Here is a 26,474-nt window from a genome sequence, read left to right as displayed (position 1 = left end):
TGATAGTGTGCTCCATTACTTGGAAAGTCTTGTTTGTGTTTTTACAAATATACCTGCTTTCATAGCTTGGAATGAAAGGGATAGCTTGGGAGACAAGGGATGAGATTGCAGAGCCTTTGGCTTTGATCTTTGGGTCCTCACTGTCCACGGGGATGGTGCCAGAGGACTGGAGAGTGGCGAATGTTGTTCCTCTGTTTAAGAAAGGGAATAGAAATGACCCTTGTAATTATAGGCCGGTTAGTCTTACTTCGGTGCTTGGTAAGTTGATGGAAAAGGTCCTAAGGGATGGGATTTACGACCATTTAGAAAGATGCGGATTAATCCGGGATAGTCAGCACGGATTCGTGAAGGGCAAGTCGTGCCTCACAAATTTGATAGAATTTTTTGAGGAGGTAACTAAGTGTGTTGATGAAGGTAGGGCAGTTGATGTCATATACATGGATTTTAGTAAGGCGTTTGATAAGGTCCCCCATGGTCGGCTTATGATGAAAGTAAGGAGGTGTGGGATAGAGGGAAAGTTGGCCGATTGGATAGGTAACTGGCTATCTGATCGAAGACAGAGGGTGGTGGTGGATGGAAAATTTTCGGACTGGAGGCAGGTTGCTAGCGGAGTGCCACAGGGATCAGTGCTTGGTCCTCTGCTATTTGTGATTTTTATTAATGACCTAGAGGAGGGGGCTGAAGGGTGGCTCAGTAAATTTGCTGATGACACCAAGATTGGTGGAGTAGTGAATGAGGTGGAGGGCTGTTGTAGACTGCAAAGAGACATAGATAGGATGCAAAGCTGGGCTGAAAAATGGCAGGTGGAGTTTAACCCTGATTAATGTTAGGTGATTCATTTTGGTAGGACAAATTTAAATGCGGATTACAGGGTCAAAGGTAGGGTTCTGAAGACTGTGGAGAACAGAGATATCTTGGGGTCCATATCCACAGATCTCTGAAGGTTGCCACTCAAGTGGATAGAGCTGCGAAGAAGGTCTATAGTGTGTTAGCTTTTATTAACAGAGGGTTGGAGTTTAAGAGCCGTGGGGTTATGCTGCAACTGTACAGGACCTTGGTGAGACCACATTTGGAATATTGTGTGCAGTTCTGGTCACCTCACTATAAGAAGGATGTGGAAGCGCTAGAAAGAGTGCAAAGGAGATTTACCAGGATGCTGCCTGCTTTGGAGGACAGGTCTTATGAGGAAAGGTTACTCAGAGTGGTTGGGGTGTGGAATGGACTGCCTGCAGTGATAATGGAGTCAGACACTTTAGGAACATTTAAGCGGTTATTGGATAGGCACATGGAGCACACCAGGATGATAGGGACTGGGATAGCTTGATCTTGGTTTCAGATCAAGCTCGGCACAACATCGTGGGCTGAAAGGCCTGTTCTGTGCTGTACTGTTCTATGTTCTAATGACAGTTGAGCTTCCTGAAATGGAAAAACACTAAAATGCTGTTTTCTTTTAGAATGTTTGATGTGGGTGGCCAGAGGTCTGAGCGTAAAAAATGGATCCACTGCTTTGAAGGAGTAACTGCCATTATATTTTGTGTGGCACTCAGCGATTACGACCTTGTTCTTGCAGAGGATGAGGAAATGGTAAGTGAATTGATCATATTTGTCAGGATAAATATTCAAGAGAATCACTAAAAGGATGTAATGTATACCCATGTTTTTCTTTTCATGTCTGTTCAACGTTAATTCACAGGTAGCTGTGCCATGCTCTCTTCATTGTTAAAGGCAGTTGCTGTTTCCCTGAATTTGGATAGAGCCATAGGCAGATCACATCTTGGGATAGCTGTTCCATCCCTGCACTATAGAATCCTGATCTTGGGTACGTTGTTGCAGGATGGAGTTGGGGTGAGGCAATCTCCCTGTTGGTGGTAGAGGGGAGGAGGAGATGAGTGGAAAGTTGCAAGCAACTTGAGATGCTGTTGTGTATCCCTAGCAGTCAGGTCAAAATGGCATTAACAGAAGACAGGAAGCAGGATGATTAATCATAGAAAGAATCATAGAAACCCTACAGTAGAGAAAGAGGCCATTTGGCCCATCGCGTCTGCACCGACCACAATCCCACCCAGGCCCTACCCCCATATCCCTACATATTTTACCCACTAATCCCTCTAACCTATGCATCTCAGGACACTAAGGGCAATTTTTAGCATGGCCAATCAACCTAACCCGCACATCTTTGGACTGTGGGAGGAAACCAGAGCACCTGGAGGAAACCCACGCAGACACGAGGAGAACGTGCAAACTCCACACAGACAGTGACCCAAGCCGGGAATTGAACCCAGGTCCCTGGAGCTGTGAAGCAGCAGTGCTAACCACTGTGCTATCGTGCCGCTCATGATTAACATTTGCAAATCCAGATCTCTGTTAACACTTTCTTTTTAGTAACTTTTATTTCATCAAATATTTTACTTTTTGAAGTGGTATGTTTAAGATTTGAGATGAGTTTAAAATAAAGTATCGTCAACACAGAGCATTACCTATGCTCACACTACTGTGCAGAAATTTTTCAGTTTAAAATCTGGTTTGAAGACTTGAGTGCAAGATAAATCTTAATGAATATGTGAATTGCTATTAAATAATGCTGTTGATTTTGTATTCATATTATGGGCATAATATTTTGTAGACATACTAAACCACGACCTGACCGAAAACACACCTCTTTGCTATTCAATCATGAAGCTTTCTTTGACAGTGTGGCATTTAATGACTATCATAGTAGGTTAATTTCTCAAAAGCTGGCATTAACTACCTTTTTATTTGCAAAATGGGCACAGATCTTTCAATTTTTGTTTTTTCCTTTCTCTTTCCCTAATTGCTTTCCAAAGATTATTCCTTCCAGATTTCTTTTCTTCCCTTCCTCCTTAGTATCAGATTGACTACAATACATTTACCTCCAAGTCAAAAGTTGTTGGGGCAACCTCCAGTACAGCACACCCGTCTCAAAAATGGATCATCTTGGAATCTGTCTTCGGGTTGTGGGGTCTAGCTGTCAACAAATTGTTGCATTTGAACAGTGATTGCTCTTCAAATCTGTGTTTTGGGATATCCTGATGTGATATCTCATTATATAAATGCAAATCATTTCTTACCCTCCTTTCTGCTCTTCTCTAATCTCCAATCTATCTCATCCTTGTGAAAAAGATCAGCATTAATGTTTTGTAAGATGTGTATATCTATGTAAAGAAAGCCATTCACACTATCTCAGATGATTTATTCAGTAAGAACCTATAGTTTCCATGTCACAATCTCTTAAATATTTCTAGGATATTTACATCCACTACTTGGAAGTTCATTGCTTATGTTAGTCAATCTATGAAGGATGTCCTAACATCAACTCTTAGTCTATCTTTTATTGAAGTAACCTTGTAGCCATCTTCTACCGTCACTATTTTATTATAGATTTACCTTTCTGTGCGGTTTACTATGTTTTGTATCCTCCGAGACACCTGAAAAATATTTTTCACATCTGAATAGCCCAGATTTTCACTCCGTTTTTATATCTGTCCCTGGACACTGGCAAGCATCTTCATGGCTCTTTCTCTGCAGCACAGCCAAAACTCAAATGTCTTCCTTATGTATTAGTGCCCCAAGTTATGCATAGTGTGCAATGTTAATTTTATCACAATACTGTCATCTTGGCATAATCTGCAGATATGGTCTAGTGCAGCGCTACATTTGGAGTCAATGATTTCATAACTTTTTTAAAAAAAACATTAAGCAGGACTAGTGAACAGTTACATTGTGTAGGCTTTTTATGGTTATATATCGAGCATACATAATAAAATACACGTTAAGGTTAGTAAACTATAATAGGAGCTATTTTGTTCATAGTTATATTTTTATTCTAACTTGGACTTGTTAATAATACAAAAGTAAAATACTGCAAATGCTGGGAATCTGAAATAAAACACAAAGCTAATAGATCTATCAACATCTGTGGAGAGAGAGTTAAATGTTTTGGGTCTGGTAGTTCTGATAGGTCACAGCCCTGAATTAACTCAGTTGCACTCTCCACAAATGTCATCAGACCTGGCTATTTCCAGCATTTTCTGTTTTTATTTAGCCTCACTAATGTGTTGCAGCTTGATTGAAAACTCAATCGATCCATTTCATTTGTTTGATTATGGACTTGGGAAAACAGTGCTGGAGTATTACAGCCAATTTCAACACATTGGGTTGCAGGTTTAAAATGTTGGCAATTTTCCAGATCTCTGCTTCATTTTAATTGCTAAGTCATTCAAATTAAATTTCCTTGCTGTGAAGGAAGAATGAATTTTCATGGTCATAACGCTTTTCAAGATGTTGCAGATTGCTTCACTTGAATTTCAGTTTGAAGCTTTGTCCCTGTTATTGGATAAGTACAGCATAATATTTTACATCTTCAGCAAATGGCGGGTGACGAGTCGCACTAATGTTGCTGTTGATAGTTGAGAGAGGAATATTGATGAGATCACTGAGAAAACTTTGTGCTCTTTGGAAAGAGTAATGTCTTGTATGTCCACCTTGAGACTTGTTCAACATCTTATTCAAAAAACAGCATCCCTGAAAATGCAGTGCTCCTTCAGTGTTGCATTGAATTTAGACTAGATTATTTGCATAAATCCAGTTAATAGACTGTACTTATTAAAGTAATTGTGTAATTCCACAGAACCGAATGCATGAGAGCATGAAGCTGTTCGACAGCATTTGTAACAACAAGTGGTTTACAGACACATCTATCATTCTATTCTTGAATAAGAAGGATCTCTTCGAAGAAAAGATTAAAAGAAGCCCCCTTACAATTTGCTATCCTGAATATGCAGGTAAAAATATGGTATAGGTAGTATTTTAATTTTTTGCATGAAAACATTTCAAGTTTTAATCTACACTTGAACAAAATCTTAAATTAACCGTACAAGTGCCAGGAATGAGTTTAATAATCTGTTCTGATGGCTTATGGGGACAGCTCGTGTGATAACTTGGCAGCCGTCCTTGTGGTCTTAGGGCTGTTCTGTGCATTGTAAGGTTTACCTGGCTAATTGGGTGATAATTCTTTCTTTCCCAAGTGTCTAGAACTCACTTTTTGACCAAACCTACTCCAGCTTACAATATCGATTAATAAATGTATGGTACCAAATAATTGCATTAAAGCTTTTATCTGCAGATATCCACTTCATCTGACAAAGGGGCAGCGCTCCGAAAGCTAATGTTGGATTTTAACCTGGTGTTGTTAAAACTCTTACTGTGTTTACCCCAGTCCAACGCCGGCATCTCCACATCTGTAAAATTCTGGCAGTATTATGGTCATCACGATCAGTTTTCCAAGTGTTTGTAGCCCACTTTCTTTACTTAAGTCATAGTTCACGGGTATTGGAAGCAAGCAGTCTACATCTCTAATGTAATCCATGAAACAAATAGTGAAGAATTGTAGCTGCAGAACGCCACTGCTATGTTTTGCCTCATGGTTCTCCGAGGGTGAGCACCATCTTCAGGGAGCAAGGACATATCATTGAGTGGAAAAACCTTCTTAAACTGCAGAACTCTCCAAATTGCTACTTTGATACCTTTTCACTTGAATTTGTAAGTTGAATTACAGGTGTGACTTTATGAAAGGCTAGTAATCTAACCTATTACATTATCAACACAACGTGAAAATTCCTATGACTGGATGATTTTTTAAACATAAGTCGTAATATTCCGTGGTAGTTATTTTGCAATTTCAAGGGAAGGTTGTGTACACAGTACAGATAAAAATGCTGAAGATTCTGACTGGAAATTCCGTGTTACAATAGTTAATTTGTATTTAAACGTTGACTTTTGCTTCATGCAGGATCAAACACCTATGAAGAGGCTGCAGCATATATACAATGTCAATTTGAAGATCTGAACAAACGAAAGGACACTAAGGAAATCTACACTCACTTCACATGTGCCACAGACACCAAAAATGTGCAGTTTGTGTTTGATGCAGTCACTGATGTCATTATAAAGAATAACTTAAAGGACTGTGGTCTGTTTTAAAGCTGTTGAAGGGATTGGTAAGTTACCTTAGTTTTTCCCTAAACTCATTACAGTAACTAGCCTTGATATAAAGATGCCAAGTCAAATTTTCAACAGGTTCATTGTGTTAAAAATATTTACCATCTGTCAAAAGACAGATTTTTGAAGTGATTCAGTCACCAGGAAAACTCTTTCATAAAAATTCTACACTTTAAGGAAGGAACGACCTGTATTTGTATTTTCATTTAAAGGTATATTCAACTCTACCACATTCGCTGCTCTATTATTTGTCGATTTACAGCAATTGGCCTACTTTAGTCTTTTAAAGTTCACATGCTTGATAACTTTTTAACGCACGTACACTATTTGTTCACACGTCCCCAAAATAATCCAGGTGCAGCAGTTGTGGGCTCAGGTGTGGTTGGATCCATCCAGAGCTTAGCTAAGAAGCTCAAAGGTGAGATCTCTGTCTCCCACGCCTTCTCACTCCTGTCCCCTCTTGTTTACTTGCCTTCCCTCTTTTCTAAGTATCTTGTTGCCATTATCTTTGTCTCCCTGAAGGCAAAAATGAGATGATGAAAATCATATTTTCAGATCTTCACAGATCCAGCTTCTTTTAGTTTTGAGTTTGATCACTGTCTCTTGTACTTTAGCCTCGTGCATAATTAGCTATTTTTGTGTCACTAGCTCAAGTTCAAATGTAACCCCACATTAACCCATTGCTAAAGTACCCAGTACCCTACTTTCCTACCTTGTGCCCACACTTTTCCCCTCAGCAGCTCTCAAATCCATAAAGTCAAACTTTGTCCAGCACTTAAGAGCTACTCCCTACTCTGGGGTGTCCTTTAAACTCTTCTGTCAAAACTAAGAGTGTAGGGGAGGGTTAGGATTACAGGTCTTTTAAAAATATATTAATGAGTTGGGTTTACGGGACATAATTTAAAAGTTTGCAAATGACTCAGAATTTGGAAATGTCGTAAACAAAGAGGAGAGCAACAGGCTTCCAGAGTTCATGGACTGGTGAAATGGGCAATCAAATGGCAGATGAAATTTAATCTAGAGAAGTGTGAAGTGATAGATTTTGGTAGCATGGAATGGCAATATAATTGAATTGATACAATTATAAATGCACAGTTCTTACAAGAGGATATAGATTTAAGGTAATTAGCAAAAGAACCATGCATGACATAAGGAAAATGTGTATTATGCAGCAAGCTGTGGTAATCTGGACCACCCTGCCTGGGAGGGTAATGGAAGCATGTTCAATAATAACTTTCAAAAAGGAATTGAAGAGTTCTGGGAAGAAAGCAGTGAAATAGGCCTAATTGGAAACTCTTAGCAAAGAGTTATAGTCACAATGGGCTGAATGACTTCAAGGCTTGGCTTTTGCCTCTTCATACCAACAGCTAACTCTCATTTTGATACGACTTTTGCCAGTGTGCATCTGCATTTTGCCCCTTCCACATTGTGTAAATTTTTTGCAATAGTTGCTCTTCTTCCTCTTTATATTTTTGTTGTGCCAAAATCAAGACATGGTGCATCCTTTTATTCATTCATACTTCAACTTCTCAATTTTCCCGATAGTCTTGAGGCTTTTAAAACATGAACTGATATTCCTAAATTACTGTTTTATAATTTGTTTCCTCATTTGCCTTTACTTTTGAGCCATGTGGTTACTAATGAGCCTGGCCATCACTTAGATTTCAGATTTTTAAATAAAAATCAAAGCATTTGTGCTTTATCTTCCCATTTTCTATAAGTAAGCTGCTCCATTTTACTCGATTCAACACGCCTTGGCCAGAAGTAGGATTTAGTTTCCTCATTCAGTGGTATTTTCATATACTAACACTGTTGTTTCCTGGTGAGATTTATAAAATGCCTGTAAACTTAAAAAAATATAATATAATCTGAGTTATTATAAAAATCAGCATACTTGATATTTAAATATTTTCATGAATTAATGGCTTCATTATATCAATCATCAGAAATGCGGTCTTTGAAAATAACAGTTATTGCAGTGCAATCTTTCCAATATACAACTTGTAAATGATTAGTTCCAGTAAGGAGAGTGCCTGCAGGATTTTGAATTGTTCTAAATGGAAGATATAAAAACAAAATGTCTTCTTTTTTGCAGATTGAAAACTATTCAGTCGACTTGAATCTACTTCTGAATATAAGGGAAGATATACTGAATGGACCAGTACTGTACAATTTGCCAGTTGTAACAGCTTTATTTATGTTTGTCTTGTAAATTTTTTAAGTAATTAGGGTAGTCTACATTGAGCATTTTTGTGTTTAATTTTGTATGTATGCCTGTAATTGTAGCTATGTTTACTGTAAAACATTTTACTTTTTATTTCTATGCCTTCGCTCTCCCTTTCAGAGGAAGGGAGACGGTCCTTTAGCTTACCTAAGAAATGGCTGATTACACAACACATTTCTTTTTCCACCTTCGTTAATTCTGCATGCCTTTTTAATTGTATAAGATACTTTGCTTGGCAGAATGTAGAATCAATACCTTAAACTAATGGGTTTATCGTGGTCACCTTATTTTCTCACTGAGTGGAAGTACACAGCTATGCACGGCTCCATTTGGGAAGGGTTTTATCAATTAGCTCACTGCTCGTTACAGCAGATTGAGTATTAACGGTCTTTGTTGTGCATTGCCTTAAAGGTAGTGCCAAAGTTTTATACATTTTAAGCTGAAATAAAATGAGCTTTTGTTTGTAAATAGAAGTTAACATTTGTATATGTATTCTTTTGAAAGTATCTGTGAGCATTTACGGGGAGAGGCGGGAAAGCAGTGTGATCAGACATATCACTGAATATAATTTGCAGTGGCTCAGGCAGTGTTGAAAAACTTCTGAGTATTTGAGCTCCAGTATATGTTTCACCACAAAAGTCTACTCAACTTAAGAAAGGAGAATAACCTTTCTTTTGTAACATAGAAACTTACAGTAACGATTTGAGATCCCTGGTTAATACCAGAAATTAAGGTACGTTTTGGGTTTACATTGCTACAGAAGGCGGTTTGGGATTATTTTTAAGATGTGTTCTGACTGCGTATGGTTTCGGTCAAGTTTGTTGAAATCTACTTCAGATGCTTTCTGCTGTACAGGATACCACCTCATGGGCTATTTCTGACAACTGCATTCAGTGTATTAGAGTTTAAATCTTTAACTTTTTTTTCTTTACTCATTTGCAGATAAATTTTAAATGTCGACTGAGTTTTTCTGATAAGCTTTTGTTTTGAACCTGCTCTCTATGTAGTCCCATATTGTGATGGCAAAAATGTATCCATGAGATATCTGTGAAAGTTAGCATTTAGTGAATTGTCTGTAGGTGCTTACCTAGTTCTGGAAAGTTTTCAGTGTAAACTAATTTCTTGTTGATGTGCATACATTTGACCAACACATTTAACTCATACTGAAAGTAGGTCAGAAATACATGCATTCTTTGTGTAACTGGACTGCATTCACTACCAATATGATTTTATACTGTTAAAACTGTTGTAGAGGTTCTAAAGAATATTGCAAACTAAGAACAAGGACAGAAAGAAAATAAATTCTTGGGGCTATTTTGTGCATTTGAGTGACATTGGCCAAGATTATTGGCTATATGTACTAACTATACAGATGAATTTATGTAAAGTTTATTTTTGTTTAATTGACCTACAGATATAGGTATGAAAACCTTTACAACCTTTACTGAGAGTAAATGATGCAACAAAAAGGCATTCATAAACTTACTAAAACATTAATTCTTGTATGTTCGCCCAACAAATGTATGTATATTGCTGTTTAGATTATCCAAGTTGGTTTTCTGAAATAAATTTTCCTTTTTGCACTTCCTGCAAAAGGTGATTGGGACTTGAATAACTAACATTGATAAAGGATTACTTACAATTAGTCCAAATACTTGTGCCTTTCTGGTGAACAATTTTTGTCAACCAGGTCTTATTTCATTAAACGTTTTCTGATACAAGAAGCAGCTAGATCCATAAGCTTGATCATACTTAGTACAAAAATAAGTGGTGGAATTTATTTGTGGGACCACCTTCTGTTATTTCTGTAAATGTAAGGAGTTTGACAAGGCAAAAAAAACTACTGACTCAAATATTGGTGATCATTACTACTGCTTTTTTGAACTTGGTCTGTACCATTATGGATGTCAGTAAATGAGCTTAATAAAACTGAATTCTAAAATTTTAAGATGTCTAAAGTGGTTTTGTTAAAAAAACATTTAAGATTCAATATGTGTTTCCTAGTTGAACCTCAGTTTATTTTCAATCAGTGGGATTGTAGCCCTGGTCTAATTTCACGTCAAAAAAAGGGGAAATGTTAATAATTGTCATAATTTTTCCTGGTTATTGGGGGTTAGGTAGAATGAGGGTGTAAGATGGTGGAAAGAGTTTGCAAAGTGGGAAGTGAAGGTAACCAGTGCGAGAAGCTTGCGGATGCATTTATCACAAAGATAAGAGACTGTTAGATGCCTCTGCTAAGCACATTGATGTTCTGGCAGTATGATGTGCCAGGTTTACTCACCAACTACTTAATCTAGCTCCTTGCTTTTAAGAAGATCGTCATGGTCTCCATCTGAGCAGTAGCCCTAATCCCATGTGGTCACCATGTTCCCACAACTCTTGCCCATCGCGCCCTCGCCTTTCACCACCGAGCTAATGTTTTTGAATATTGACCTAGCTTCTGATTCAATCACTAATGCCTCACACTCTCAGCCTCAATAATTGGCAAAAAACTTCCTCCTGCTTTCTGCCCTAACAATACTTACAGCTTGGAGCTATATTCTTTTGTTCTAGACAGCTCAAGCACTGGAAAGTCTTTCTATTTACCCTGATTCATCCTTCAAAATATTAAACCATTCTAACAAATCATATCTTGCCTTTAACCTATTCTAATAGAACCATAGAATCTCTATGATCGCTTCTCAACCTTTTGCCTAAGATCAAGTGTAGTTTCTGTTTTTATCAGTTTAATATCTGATATGTTCCCTATTTGGCGGCCAAATATTAAATTGATTTTTGGCACAAGGAGGTGGAACAGGGGCTTACTCTTTCCACTCCAAGCTTTCATACTGGTTTTCCAGTGCCTCCAGGAATGGTGCATCCACCCCTCTTTGGGGAACTCCTGAACTAAGATGGCTCCGGAGTGAGCTGTCCCCAGTATACCCTCAAATTCTATTTTTTACTCAGTAAGTAGTCTCACAAAACCAGGTTAAAGTCCAACAGGTTTATTTGGTAGCACGAGCTTTCAGAGCGCTGCTCCTTCATCAGGTGAGTCTCACCTGATCAAGGAGCAGAGCTCCGAAAGCTTGTGCTACCAAATAAACCTGTTGTAATTTAACCTGGTGTTGTGAGACTACTTACTGTGCTCATCCCAGTCCAACGCCAGCAACTCCACATCATATCTTTTACTCCTATGTTTTTAAAACTGTATGCTATATTCTGCACCTTCTTCCCTATGTACTCTATGAACAGTATGTTTTGTATAGCGTGCAAGAAACAATACTTTTAACTACTATCCCAATACATGTGACAATAATAAATCAAATCAATTCGGGCCTTTGTCTGCACCAACTCCAAAAGAGCATTCCATCATTTTATTACTTTTGTTTGTTCATTGCAAAATCTTGTCAATAGTCCCTTGAAACCTCATTTTGTCTTTGATTATTTCCTATGCTTCCTACGTTAATGCCTGTAAATTTGGACACCACACTTTCGCCCTATATCCACAACATTGATGTACGAACTGAGCAGAAGGTTTCTGCATCCTTTCGAACAATGTCATCCAAATGTCATCCATTCCTGACCAATGAGAAACTGCCCTTTTTTCCCAGTTTGTTTTAATCCAATTTCCTACCCTTCCCCTAATTTCATATTCCTTCATCTTCTCCAATAATATCCTTTGTCCTAGGTCTTTGACATGATCCTTAAACCTATATACCCAGCATCCTATGCATTTTCTCTAGTTACCATATCTTGTACTTTCGAAAAGAATCTCACCAACCTCCTTTCCACCCAACCACCCTACACTGCAATGATGGAAACCCCCTGTACTCCCTCAGCTGTCAGGTTATTAATAACCTTGACTTTAATCCTTTAATTATGTATTTACATATAGACCTGGAAGACCGCTCTGCATGGACTTAAGTGCATTTGGTGGTGGGTGCTTGCTGTTGGTCATGAGTCAGCTGTTGCGGAATGTATAGAAGAATGTAATAGTCCAGTCCCTTTTTCTTCTATGGCGCTCCTGCTGCCCTCAGGCAGCCCGATTGACATGCTGGAGGCCTTTCAGGTGGGATTGAAGCCTATGAAGTACAGGTCGGTATATTAGGGGTTGGGAGTGAAATCAGCATTGGGGAAGGGGGTAGTTCGATAGCGGTGAGGAGGAAAGCAGGCAGATCATTCCAGGGTGCAGGAGAGTACACTTGCAAAGCTTATTGGGACTGGTGAAAGAACTGCTTTCAGGCCCACCCACAAGCAATCCTATAAAACACTTGTCATATGAATTCAGTGCATCACATAGCCTTTCCTGAGGCCTAGGAAACTGGTTAAAAATCAAATATCTATTCCTCATTTCAATATTTAAATGACCAACCCCATATCCTGTGAGCAAATTGGTTGCTCGTGCTCATTCTATTCCTGTTCCAGACCCCATCTGTGGGATTTTACAACCTGGCTCGGGCGAGGCTCATAAAATCCCACCCGAGGCTAACGGAGAATTCTGTTCTGCGAGCCTCGCCCACCCCAGGCTGAAAATTCCGGCCAAGCTTGTGTTTTAACCTCTGATACAGCCCGCTCTCCCCCTCACCAACTGTTTTTTGGGAGTTAGCATTCAGCGTGTAATATTTGCTTCTTAGAGTCAACAAAATATAAGTCAAAAAAAGTGTTTATTAGTAAAATTACAAAAACTAAAGCAAAGTACTAAAAATACTCCTAATTTTATTTGTGTGCAGCTGGAATACAATAAATTCAATTGGATGACTTTCTAGTAACCCTGCAAATGCTCAGCAGGCTCTGCTACCATATCAACTGATTAAAAGAAGAAACTAAATAGAAAAAACTCAGATAAAAATTCAACTAGAGGTTCTCTGCAAAATAGAATCTTCCTTCAAATGGTTGATTAACCATTGATGAGCTGGCACAAAAATATTCGCAAATAGCCAGCTCTTGAAAGTGATTCCGTTTTGTAGTCTACTTAAATCTGATCCCTGAATATCATCCGGCTAAGCATAATGACACTTGGAATTTCGGACTTAAAAGATTCATGCCTTCTCAGAATATTAATTTTTCTGTGGCGGGGGTTTCTTCTGCAGTACCGCAGCAGGTTGACTATTGTATTGGTGCAGCTATTTCCAGATTGCTCCTAACATCTGCCTAAAACACTTTGACCCAACTTACTGATGTAGCGAGCGACTAACAAGAGCTTGGGGAAAGGCCCTGTAACTAGAGCAGCAGAAAAGTTGTCAAATGCTCACTAATTGCATAAAAAAAATAAGAAAAGCAAATACTTGACTAGCTATGCCAGCAATTATGACTTTGACCCTCGCTGATTCATTTTGTGAGCGTGTGGTTGGGGCTCTGAGATTTTTTGGGATCAGGAACATGAATAGCAAATAGAACATGTGCAGCATGCAATGTGTGTGTGCTGACACTACACGTGAATTGTGTGCATTCCTGTAATTAATTTAAAGATTGCAAGATTGGATGGAATTCAAATTTGAGAAAATAGTATTTAATGAATCATCATTAAAATAAAATGAGAAATTTGTGAAAATCAATAAATACCCGTTTTAACAAACTTTACAGATTTTCTAGTTCCTTCCTTTGTTTTTGACTGGCAGCCTATCGATGATCAAACATATCCAAACTTATTTTGAGTCTGGAACGAGCAAATCCGATCACTACACATTTTCTGGATCGTAAGGCTCCTGATCACAATGCGGATACAACCTGCTTTAATCTTGTCCTACGTTATGTGTAGAATTATTCTGCCTTTCCTTCCCACTGAAAAAGATTTCCTTTAAAACTGGGATGTGCTGGTATCTCCACCTCGTTGGATCTGTTCAGCTGACATTGGCTTGCATAAATAATCCAGGGTTCAGACTTACTCTGGCACAAACCTCCAAAGCAAAGCATGGCTACAAATATCAGAACTACAAGCCTCCGATTATAAACATTACTGAAAGATGATAAGGATACGAAAAACAATTTCATTGGTAAATGTATTTACATTGCAAAACCACTTTCAACATTTTTTAACCTGTATTTTGGCCCAGCTGTAGGAAGAAAGATGGGCTGAAAGATTGTAAAATTCATACATGATTTGGTCAATTTGGCTTTTCATTTTTCATGGGTAAATTTCCAAACCACTCATTGATTTATGATTGGGCCGAAGGGCCTGTTTCCATGTTGTAAAACTCTCTGACTTTATGATGGGTAGGTTTGTAACAAGTTTTCTTGCTTGTGTACGTTCCATACCAAGTAAGTTTAGTTGCTATTTAATAACGATAAAACTTCAATTAAAAAATGAAATAAGTAGGACATGAGTCTTACTGTACCATTGTACAACCACAACAGCCCATTTAAAGTCTTCTCACTTCCTGTGTTAACATTTACGTTTGAGTGGCATTACCAGTATGGCTGAGCAATGCAATTCCACCCACGCAATCTCGCCCCAAATACACCAGTTTTGAATGTCTCAGCTCTCATCAAGTATTCCCGTCAGTCTAACCGCTTCATGTGCCACTGTTAATACAACTTGGTCCCTCCAGTTACTCCCCCAACCCAGTTAAGTGTAATGTAATGACACTGTGCATAATACTATGGCTGAACTATTAGTTGTATATTTAGATCTTCAATTTTGCTATCGCCATGAAGCCTGCAGTATATTGGAATCAATAGGTAAAGTAGCAATGCATGTGTTCTTGTCTGCTCCTAATCTTCCTGACAGCAAAGTTTGAAGCTAAAGGTCCATTCAAGTAAATGGGCAGAACATTGCAAGCTAGTGAAGACAGGTAGAAATCGTAGAGCAGTTTCCTCTGACTAATTATGAGCATACTTAATTGCTATGACTGAAAATATACCATTTTAATAAAGTCTGTTAAGCAGTTGTCTATTGCAGTGTTGTAGCTTTGATTCCAATTAACTAGAGTTGTGGTGGTTTATTATGTACATTTGTGGAACGAGGTGTAATAAAAATGCAATTTGGCTCAGGGTGGGGATGGCCTCTGAGTGATAACACTGAGACATATAAGTGATGAAATTTGCTTATGGAGGGGAATAAAATGAAACAAACCTATTGTATTTCTTGTCTGAGTGAAGAATGCATTGTTTATCTCCAACAACTCAATCCCAGAAATACAGGAACCAGAATAATTTATCAAAACCACTTCAAACGAAAGAGAGTGGGACATTGAGAGAGCAATGTGTACTTTCTTGATCACCAGATTTGCATGTTAAATCCTCAAAGTCCACATCCTCTGTGAAACTGCACCATCTATTGTGATGAGCCCAGGCATTATATATGGGATCTTCAGTTAGTGGCAAATGTTTGAGTTCAGGAATTTATGAATTTGCAGCTTGACTCAAATCATAGGCACCCTGCATTGTCTGATTTCAAGAGATCCATGGGCCTGCCGTCCAGCAATGGTAAACCTTCGGATAACTTCCATTAGCAGCAGACTGCCACTCCATAGCAACTTACCTGTGCTCGAATTCCAAAGTGCCTGTCTCAGGCTGGTGTGGGGTTGAGCCCGGTCAGGTCAGGTTGTGGGAGGGTGGGGCATCCCGTGTGGATGGGAAGTACCATGGTGGTGGAGTGCTTTGCTGGGGATTCTCTGATGTGTTGAGTGTGGGACTCAGTCTGGATGATTAAAATTGGGTTAAAAATTATTTTTTTCTTCTAACCTTTTCAGAGTAAATGTGAGTGTAAAACTGGCAGAACCTTCTGAAATTAGCAATTTAAGTTGCTTTGTTGGATGGTTCTGAGAGCAATTGTCCAGGGAAAGCTAGCCCTTCTAGACAATTGCCAGTTAAGTCTTCATGTGGGAACTTCCAAGAGGGATTCCCCAGCACATGTATGGAGTACATCCCAAATCCTATGTTGGGGAGCCAGGAAGTTATGGGACAAGAAATACTGTTCTCCTTTTCAAAAACTCAGGAAAACCTGTCTTTTTCTGTATTTTACAGTCACAGCACATAAATAGTTAAACATTCACTGAATTGGCAAGCATATCCTTTTTAAATAGTCGTATGAGGAGTGGGGAGGGGAGCCATTCCACCCCTCCTAACCTGAACTAACAACGTTAATTTTTCTGCTATATAAGCTGCCTGTGGGTTTGGAAGGTGCTGTCGTATGAGGTTTAGTGACTTGTTCTTTTCAGCTTTGTCATGCCTTGTATGCTGGGAGCATCTGTGGGAATATAATTGACCAGTTTGTGAGCTGACCATTAGAAATTCACATTTTCAACAAATTAGGACGAGGAAATAGCATTCTGTCTGAACTACCCTCCATAAATGATCAAATGTTGCAGGGAAATGTTCTATACACACAAAAATCAGACTGCCTATTGTTAATGTTTATTTATGCATGTCCCTACGCAAGCAAACAAATGCAGAATCAGCAGCATATCCGATGCTTGACCTTGAGTCATTTATTTCCCTGAGCTTTTCAAATTTGCATGTCTCTTGTCTCCTGAGATAAGATCTTTGCGTTGCCTGAGCTGCAAATGTACCAACTCCTGACGATGTGAAGCCTCAGGATAGTAAAATGCCGCAGCGAAAGTTGCATTGTCAGTCCAGTTTAGATCAGAAATTTTATCAAGGTAAATCCTCTTATGCCCAGCATTAATTTTCAGGCAAAACCGCCTCAACATTGTCTGCGCTCTTACAAGAGATTGTCGCCTTTTGGGCCACATCATGAATAATTCCAAATTAAAATTCTAATGTTATAATGATGCTCATGCTATAATTGTTAAAAACGATGTGGCCCTGAATTTGTTTGACGGTACTGTTTCAATTATGCTGGAAGGCATTTATGCTCAATGAGGCTGATAATTGTGGCGGATCCTGTTCACAGCAGATTTGCTGCCCCTAATGGGGGACATTCACATACTGTTGCTGCTGGGAGATTTTTAATAGTAGAACAGATCTGGAACAGTGCCGGGAGTGCCAAAATCTGGAGAAACTTTTAAAAAAATGATTGCTGGAATTACAAGTGAGCTTGCGGAAAGGATTTTTATTAATGCTTTGCACTTTGATAGAGCAAATAAAGCAATGTTGTAAAGACTGGATAATATTTCTAAGGACAGGTGTTTTGCTGTGAATTTAGAATGATGACAAGCCACAGTTTGTGGAGTTGGTTGGGGGTTTACAATGGAGCTGAACTGTCTCCTGCTGGAAGTCACTGGGGATTATCTGAATGCAGACGCTACGACAACGGATGAATGAACACCGCTCGACAATCATCAGGCAAGACTGTTCTCTTCCTGTGGGGGAGCACTTCAGCAGTCACAAGCATTCAGCCTCTGATCTTCAGGTAAGCGTTCTCCAAGGCGGCCTTCACGACACACGACAGCGCAGAGTCGCTGAGCAGAAACTGATAGCCAAGTTCCGCACACATGAGGACAGCCTAAACCGGGATGTTGAATTTATGTCACATTATCAGTAACCCCCACAGCTTGCCTCCTGGACTTGCGGGCTATCCTGTCTGGAGACAATACACATCTCTTTAACCTGTGCTTAATGCTCCCTCCACCCACATTGTCTGTATCTTTAAGATCTGGTTGGCTGTAGGGATTCGCATTCTAATCAGTATTCTGTAACTTGATTTTGTGTCTGGGCCCTGTTTGAGAGCACATTTCCACTCCATCTGACGAAGGAGCAGCGCTCCGAAAGCTAATGGTATTTGCTACCAAATAAACCTTTTTGGACTTTAACCTGGTGTTGTTAAAACTCTTACTACAATTATCTGAATGTCAGTGAGCAGGAACTGTGGCTGGGGCCAATTCCATCAGAAAACTGCAGATGGTAAACCAGGAAGTGGGCTGAGGGTCCCGGCTGATTCAGACAGGAAACGTTAAAGGCAAACCCAGGTAGAGCTGTTCCAGCTGCACCAAAAGAAACTTAACCAACATTTAAACAAAATACTTGGGCCACTTCTGGCTCAAATTAAGGTTATCAAACTTACCTCAATATTTTGCCTCTGTTTCCAATATGGAGGACACTAGTACCATCTCAGTAGTAACAGGTAATGCAGAGGAAATAGAAAGGGAGGAACTTAGAACAATCATTATCAATAGGGAAATAGTACTCAACAAACTATTGGGATTGAAGGCAGACAAGTCCCCAGGGCCTGGTGGTCTATACTCTAGGGTATTAAAGGAACAGGCAGAGGATATGATGAATTGATTGGTTATAATATTCCAAAATTTCATAAGAACATAAGAACTAGGAGCAGGAGTAGGCCATCTAGCCCCTCGAGCCTGCTCCGCCATTCAATAAGATCATGGCTGATCTTTTTGTGGACTCAGCTCCACTGGATGTGGATAAGGTTCCAGAGGATTGGAAAAATGCTAATACTAACAGTCTGACTCAAAAAGGGAGGAAGGCAGAAAGTAGGAAATTGTAGACTGGTTAGTTTAATGTCTGTTGTTGGGAAATTGTTAGAATACATTATTAAGGAAGGAATAACAGGACATTTGGAAAGTCAAAACACATTCCATCCGATTCAGCATGGCTTTATGAAGTGGAAATCGTGTTTGACTAATTTGCTTGACTTCTTTGAAGATGTAACAAGCCAAGTGGATAATGGGAATCCTGTAGACATAATATTTTTGGACTTCAGGAAGGTGTTTGATAAGATGCTGCACAGAAAGTTAATTCACAAGCTAAGATAATATGGGGTTAGGGATAATTTACTGGCTTGGATAGAAGACTGACTAACTGACAGTAGGCAGAGAGTCAGGATAAATGGGTCTTTATCTGGATGGCAAGGTGTAACTAGTGGAGTGCCACAGTGTTCGGTCTTCAGGCCCCAACTATTTACAATCTATATTAATGTCTTGGATGCAGGGATAGATGGTACAATAGCCAAATTTGCAGATGATACTAAAATGGAGTGGCACAGTGGTTAACACTGCTGCCTCATAGTACCAGAGACCTGGGTTCAATTCCAGCCTTAGATGATTGTCTGTGTGGAGTCTGTACATTCTCCCCATGTCTGTGTGGGTTTCCTCCAGGTGCTCCGGTTTCCTCCCACAGTCCAAGGATGTGCAGGTTCGGTGGATTGGCCATTTTAAATTGCCTCTTAGTATCCAAAGATGTGCAAGTTAACGGCATTGGCAGGATAAATGTGTGGGGTTACAGGGATAGGATGGGTTGTGGGCTTGGAGAGTTGGTGTGGACTTGATGGGCCGAATGGCCTTCCTCTGCACTGTAGTGATTCTATAATTATATGATTCTACAATTATAGGTGGGATAGTAAATTGCAATGAGGAAATTTACAAATAGAAATGGATAGGTTCGGAGAGTGGGCCAAAGTGTGGCAGATGGAGTTTAATGTGGATAAGTGTGAGGTTATCCATCTTGGTCAGAGAAATAGAAAGGCAGCTTATTATCTAAATGGAGAGAGACTTCCAGGAACCTATTTGCAGAGGGAACTGGGTATGTATGAGTTGCAGATAACTGGTATGTAAGGACAGCAGGTAACAAGAAAAGCAAATGGAATTTTGGCATTTATAGCTGAAGGAACAGAGTATAAAAGTAAGAAAGTGTTGCTGTGACTATACAAGGCATTGGTGAGACCGCACCTGGAGTGCTGTGTACAGATTTGCTCCCCTTATTTGAGAAAGGATATAGTGGCATTCGAGGGAGTTCAGAGGAGGTTCACTAGATTGATTCCAGAATTGAGGAGTTTGTCTTGTGAAGAGAATTTGAGTAGTTTTGGCCTATACGCTCTAGAATTTAGTAGAATGAGAGAATATCTAATTGGGGTCAATAAGATGACAAAAGGCATTGACAAAGTCAGTGTAGAGCAGATACTTCCTCTTGTGGGGCAGTCAAGAACAAGAGGTCATTGGTTTAGGATAAGGGATAACGGATTTAAAACAGAGATGAGGAGAAACTACATCTCCCAAAGGTGGTGAATCTGTGAAATTCACTAACTCAGAGTCTGGTGGATGCTGAGACATTGAGTAAATTAAGGAGGAGATAAGCAGGTTTTTAATTAGTAATGTGTTATGGAGAACAGGCAGGAAAGTGGAGTTGAGGCCGAGAAAAGATCAGCCGTGATCTTGTTGAACAGCGGAGCAGGCTCGAGGGGCTGAATTGCCCACTTCCGTCCCTAGTTCTTATCTTTTTAATAGCCCTTTGATCTTCTCAAATAGTGAACTGAACTGGTGTAAATTTTTCATTTTATTTCCCCTGGTGCATTCTCCATGGAAAGGCCTCAACCAGTCAGAGTCCACTTGTCAATCAATCAGCACGTTTTTCTCATGCAGTATAAACTGTTCCTTTTGAAATTTGGCATTCTTGCATCTGTCCTGATGAATACAAGACAAAAAGCTTCGACAGTATGTTTCTTGAACAATACTTGAGTTTTAAAAAATCCAGCTGGGTTAACAGGTGCACTAGCGAAAGAATGACGTGGAATGGCAAAGCATCATTTCGTGGACAGTTTTAGGCAGTTGGTAGCTTATTGGATGACTGAAGCCAAATTAAAATCTTTGTCAATGTCTAAGTAAATGGCTTCAGCAACACTGCAGCAGCATCTGAAAACCAAGGCACTTTTTTTTTGCTTTGCTATTAAAATGTGGCGTTCTGCATTTTGATTCATTAATTTCTGAAACTGAAATGGAAATTGCAATCCATATGTTGATAGTCAAATTTGGGATTGCCTAAAGATTCAGGCAGACCAGAGATTTAGAATCCAAACCAAACGGCACCAGCTCCCCAATAACCCCGGTGCATTCCAAGGGCAGTTTTCACATTTTTGCCTCGTTTCTGGGTGTTGGACCTCACTTTATTAATTCTGTAAGGAAATGATTTTATATCTCCGGGGACAGTGCAGCTAATGAAATTAAGGTCACCCTATTCTGACTCCATGTTTCGCTGAAAAGAAGATGGGAGCTATGCAGGAATTAATGAGAGTTATTAATAATAGATTATTTGAACTTACGGAACTTTGGTGTATTTATGTTCCAAGTAAACATTGAAAAATACCGCAGCAGAACTGCAATTTCTGTAGAACACTGAAAAAAATAGCTTCGTCTGTGTCTCGCTGAATTAATTCTGTTCATGTTATTAGCGATAGCATTTTATTATTAAAGTTGTAAAGCGGTGATAGCAGCAATATGGAAATATCCTATTAACTCACTCTGGGGTGAAGGGGTTAGCAAACTGTCACACGAGGCAAAATAAATTTCAGCTCCCTGCTATCACAAAGAGTTATTCTTTCAATTATATCTGTTTACTTTATTTGCAAGGTCTGTGTGTACAAATAATCCATACTTTGCATATTTTGTTGGAAAATAATCAAGCACTAAATGTTTTGTAGAATAGATAGCACTCAGCACTGAACTTTCATGCTTGTTTCTGGCATTTTCTGATTTTATTTCAGACATCTCTGGAATCTCTCTGTCCACAGAATCTTTTGGATTATCTTTATCATAGAATCATAGAATCCCTACAGTGCAGAAGGAGGCCATTCGGCCCATTGAGTCTGCACTGACAACAATCCCACCTAGGCCCTACCCCCGCAACCCCCTACATTCACCCCGCCAATCCCTCTAACCTACACATCCCGGGACACTGAGGGACAATTTAACATGGCCAATCCACCTAACCAGCACATCTTTGGACGGTGGGAGGAAACCGGAGCACCCGGAGGAAACCCATGCAGACACGGAGAGAATGTGCAGACTCTGCACAGATAGTGACTCAAGTTGGGAATTGAACCCAGGTCCATGGAGCAGTGAGGCAGCAGTGCCTCCATGCCACCAAATTCCCTTTCTCCTTCTTGAGTGTGGGAGGATCCTCACCTCCAGTTTCCTACGCTTCCATTACAATAGGATTGTAGCAAGGTGTAAGTACGTTTAGTGGAATTCTGCATTTCTATTATCTGTATCCCTCTCTTTAAGTGGCTTACTTTTTCTTATTGAAATCCTTGGCTTGAAGCGTTCCAATTTACAGTTCGGAACAATTAAATCAAACTAAAGCGAAGTTAACATTGGGAAGGGATCCTTGTAGTCCCTATTTGCACATTATCCACCATGGATGGCACAGTGGTTAGCACTGCTGTCTCACAGCGCCAGGGACCCGGGTTTGACTCCAGCCTTGGGTCACTGTCTGTGCAGTGTTTGCACGTTCTCCTAGTGTCTGCGTCGGTTTCCTCCGGATGCTCTAGTTTCCTCCCGCAGTCCAAAGATGTGCAAGTTAAGTGGAATTGCCATGCTAAATTGTCCCAAGATGTGTAGGTTAGATGGATTAACCATGGAAGGGTTACGGGATAGGGCTGGGGAGAGTGACTGGCTAAGACATTCTGTCAGAGAGTCGGTGCAGACTTGGTGGGCCGAATGGCCTCCTTCTGCACTGTAGGGATTCCCTGATTCCTTATCAATTGATTCTGTACTGTAGGGTTCCTATGATTGTCCTTTGATTGAGAAATGCTTTTCTCCGCAGAGTGTCTAATGAGCTTTTGTTAAGACAGTAATAATTAGCAGGAATTCCATTAGTTCCAGATCAGGTTCAAAAAGGCTAGCTGCATTAAAATCAGTGGCTTCCAGCAATTCTTCTCTGCTGGGTTCCTGCTTAATATCACCAGAGCCCGTTGATTCATTTCAGCTTGAATGAAATGTCTTTCAGAGGAACACTCAGTTTGCGCTGCATTTATATTAAAATATAGAAGCTGTTTCATGAAATAAATTCCTAAATAAGAACAAATCATTCAGCCCTATGATTTAATTCTAACTACATTTTATTCTGGGAACACACATGTTCCTCTAAATGAACATAACAGATTAGCTCCTTTGCCTTGACAGCTTTGACACTGGGAACTCGAGTGATGCTGCTGTGATATAAACAAGGTGTCAATGATACCTCTGCCAGCACGAAATCCTTTCACTGCGATCAGTGCTGTTCAGTAATCCACATTGCAATATCAGTAGTATGGATCCCATAGCCCTGGCAGCGGGAACACATTCCCAAACCACTAGTCGGAAACACGTTCCTCTCTGAGTCAGAAGGTTGTGCGTTGAAGTCCTTCTCCAGAGACTTGAACATAAATGTCTAGGCTGCCAGCGCTGGGCTGTGTTGAGGGTGCTGTCTTTTAGATGTGGCGCCAAACCGAGCCTCTGTCTGTTCTCACATGAGGAGTTTGAAGATCCCTTTGCACAACTTTGAAAGATGACAAGCGAGTTATCCCCGATCCTGGCCAATATCTATCCCATGATCAAGATCACGTAAGCAGGTTACCTGCTCAGTATCACATTGCTGCCTGTGGAATCCTGCTGTGTGCAAATTGGCTGCCTTGATTCCTACCTTATAACAGCCACTACCCTCCAAAAGTACTTTATTAGTGATAAAATGCTTTGTGATGTCTTAAGGTGGTGAAAGGGCAGGCGGGACCATCTGAGCAATAGGTGCAAATGTCTGTCAGTGACCTACCATGAAAATGATGCTGCAATGTCAACGCAACATAAGAAAGAACACAATGAAACTATGAAGAATGAGCGTATTCACCATCAAGATGCTTACACTGAACCAACAGATCGCTTGCACAAATGACCCTATCCTTCTAATTTAACTGGTTTACTTGAAATCATGGGGGCGATTTTCCAGCCTCCGTTCACTCAGGCGCAAATCCTGTCATGGTCAGGGACTCTCGCGAGTAGGCCTATAACAGGATTTGCCTTGGGGAGATCTCATTTTGAGATTCTCCTTGTTCCTGGCCAGCGACCTAATGGCATACATAATTATTAATTTAAATATTCAGAATCGGCTGTCAGTCAAATTCTCCGGCCTCCTTAAATTCTCCCACCCACCGGTGTGACATGAAGCCGGTGGGAATCACTGCCGGTCTCCAGAAACAGAGACCGGGTGTGATTACCAAGCTGGGGGCTAGGGGGCCAAAAGGCCTCCTGTGTGGTATGGAAGCCCCCAGGTGGTCAGCGACATGGTTTGCCAGTGCCCTGGCAGTGCCTCCTGACACCCAGGTTGGCACTGCCAGGGTACTGGAGGACTGCCAGGTTGGCACCGCCAAGGGGATGGAGCCTAAAGGGAAAGGACATAGCGGGGTTCAAACCTATGTGGCGGTGGGGGGGGGGGCCTTTGATGCTGGTGATGAGGGAGGGGGAGTGCCCGATGATGCCGGTGATAAGGGTGGGAGGTGGCTTTGGTTCGGGTGATGATTTGGGAGGGGTACCAATGATGCCATTGATTTGTCAGGGAGGCTTCAATGACAGGTCTTACAAGTTAGTCTGAGATCAGGCAGCCTTTAAGAGGGTGCTCTGATCTCTAAGGAGCAGGCCTTGCCGGCATCTTTAGGCTCTGCCCCCTCTTCATGGCGCAAATCATTCCCCCTCTAAAAAGATAATTAAGTTGGGGAGGATTGCGAATGGGATCATTCCGATCAACCAGCCAGGAATCACTCCACGTTTCCCACTGGAGATGACACTTTGGCTGAAATTCTTCGAGTTTGCCCGCGGCTGGGATTCTCCGGTCCCGCTGCAATGAATGGAGATTTGGCTGAGCGCCAAATGGTGCTCCTTCTCCGTTCTCACCGGCAGTGGTGATGGGGTGAACGAGAATGGAGAATCCCGGCCTTGGTTGTTCTTTTGGAGGATTGCGGCCCATTGATGTATACCACACAGAAGGAGGTCATTTGGCCAATTGTATCTGTGCCAACGTTTGCAGAACATTTCAAAACTAATTCAATTGCCTTTTGCTGTCCTCATATTTCTGTATTTTACATTGTTTCAAATAATTAGCTAGTTTTCCCTTTTAAAAATATAACAGTCTCTTCAACCATTCCCCGTGGGAAAGTATTTCATGTGGTAAAACTTCCCTTGTAAAGAAATGTCTCCTTATGATTCTTCTCATTCTTTTAACAACAATTTTAAATTGACGACTTTCCTTCATTGACTCCAAACTGAAGGAAGAAATACCTAAACTCCCTAATTTAAAAATTCTTCCTTAAGTTCCTTTTAAACTTTATCTGCTCCAATGCAAATAGTCCAAATGTCTTAAATTACCACATATATTTCTAGTTTTTCTTTCTCTGCATCATCCTGGTGAATCCAACTCTCGATTCGCTATGGTTTTAACATTCTTTCTATATTGGAGTTGCTACAACAATCGCAGTACTCCAACATCAGCCCTAACCAACGCTTTGTACAAATTTATCATTTTTATGTTATATTTATAATATCACTGTATTTGTATTTTCAGAAAATCCGCTGTTTGAACATTTAGGTTTTTTTATTCATAGGATTACACAGGATTAACTACACCATGAAACACAGGAACAGACCGAGGCTCGTAAAATCCCACCCGAGGTCAACGGAGAATTCCGTTCTGTGAGCCACGCCCGCCCCAATTTGGCGGTAAAATTCCAGCCATTGAGTCATACAGTGCAGAAAAGACCCTTAGACCCATGAGTCAGCATCGACAATATCCACCACTAAGGGCGCGCTAATCCCACTTTCCTGCACTTCAGCCGAACCAGCCCTTACTGGTGTCTGTGCTCCATTCCAGGCTCCTCCCATCTTTCTCATCGAAACGATTTGTCGTAAGCCTCTATTCCCTTCGGCTTGCCTAACCTCTCCTTAAATTCATTCATATTATTCACACCCTTCAGTGGATTTCCATTGAGTTTGCTTCATGCCTAATATTTCTCAAACCCTCGTTACAGTACAATCAGATTTGATTGGCAGTTGTTTTTAAAGCTTTATGTACGGCATTGTAATGAATAGACAGCACTGACCAGCTGCAGGCATGGCTATTGTGATAACATTTTAGTACTTATCTTAGTAGAAAACACCTTCTTGCAGAAGTTACTGTAGAAACAGTATTGTCCGAGTTATCCTTTGAGTTTGCCATGAACAAAGTGTCACTGTAGGAGAGAAAAGTGCGATAGTTCACCTCTAATGTCAGCACTCTCCTGAGGGAGGGACTTATTTACTGAAGGCCCCTGTAGCATCCATGCACATTACTTTTTGAAGATGAGTCCCAAAGTAGTGAGGGAGCAAGCATAAATATAATAAAATGAATTAGAAAAACTTTTACCAATTTAAATGCTTAAACATGACAAAATATAATGCTTAACAGATGTCCATCTCTATTGTTCCAATTTAAGCAACACCACATTGACAAAAAATCCCTTCTTCCGAATCAGTTAGCACCAAAAATAGATATGCTCATGTGGATGCTTGATTTCCAGTCTTTTAACATCTCTGGACAGGGATCCAGACAGACACTTGTC

At 40.3% G+C, this 26,474-nt stretch overlaps 1 protein-coding gene and 1 non-coding gene across 2 annotated transcripts in view; both read left to right on the top strand.

The window, feature by feature from the left end:
• LOC144507968 (guanine nucleotide-binding protein G(i) subunit alpha-1) overlaps positions 1-10,188 on the top strand; it is a 52,333-nt gene extending 42,145 nt beyond the window's left edge. Inside the window, exons 6-9 of the mRNA XM_078235590.1 lie at positions 1,455-1,584; positions 4,649-4,802; positions 5,810-6,017; positions 8,114-10,188. Coding sequence (XP_078091716.1) covers positions 1,455-1,584; positions 4,649-4,802; positions 5,810-6,000 — 475 coding nt within the window. The 3' untranslated portion in view covers positions 6,001-6,017; positions 8,114-10,188. The remainder of the gene's footprint in view (positions 1-1,454; positions 1,585-4,648; positions 4,803-5,809; positions 6,018-8,113) is intronic.
• A 727-nt stretch (positions 10,189-10,915) lies between these two features.
• Positions 10,916-11,107, top strand: LOC144508125 (U2 spliceosomal RNA). Its single transcript, XR_013500222.1, has one exon. It is a non-coding gene; the product is annotated as a U2 spliceosomal RNA (small nuclear RNA).
• Positions 11,108-26,474: the final 15,367 nt, after the last annotated feature.

Source organism: Mustelus asterias, chromosome 19 (assembly GCF_964213995.1).
Source record: "Mustelus asterias chromosome 19, sMusAst1.hap1.1, whole genome shotgun sequence".
NCBI classification, from domain to species: domain Eukaryota; kingdom Metazoa; phylum Chordata; class Chondrichthyes; order Carcharhiniformes; family Triakidae; genus Mustelus; species Mustelus asterias.
This window is presented reverse-complemented; position numbering and strand designations above follow the sequence as displayed.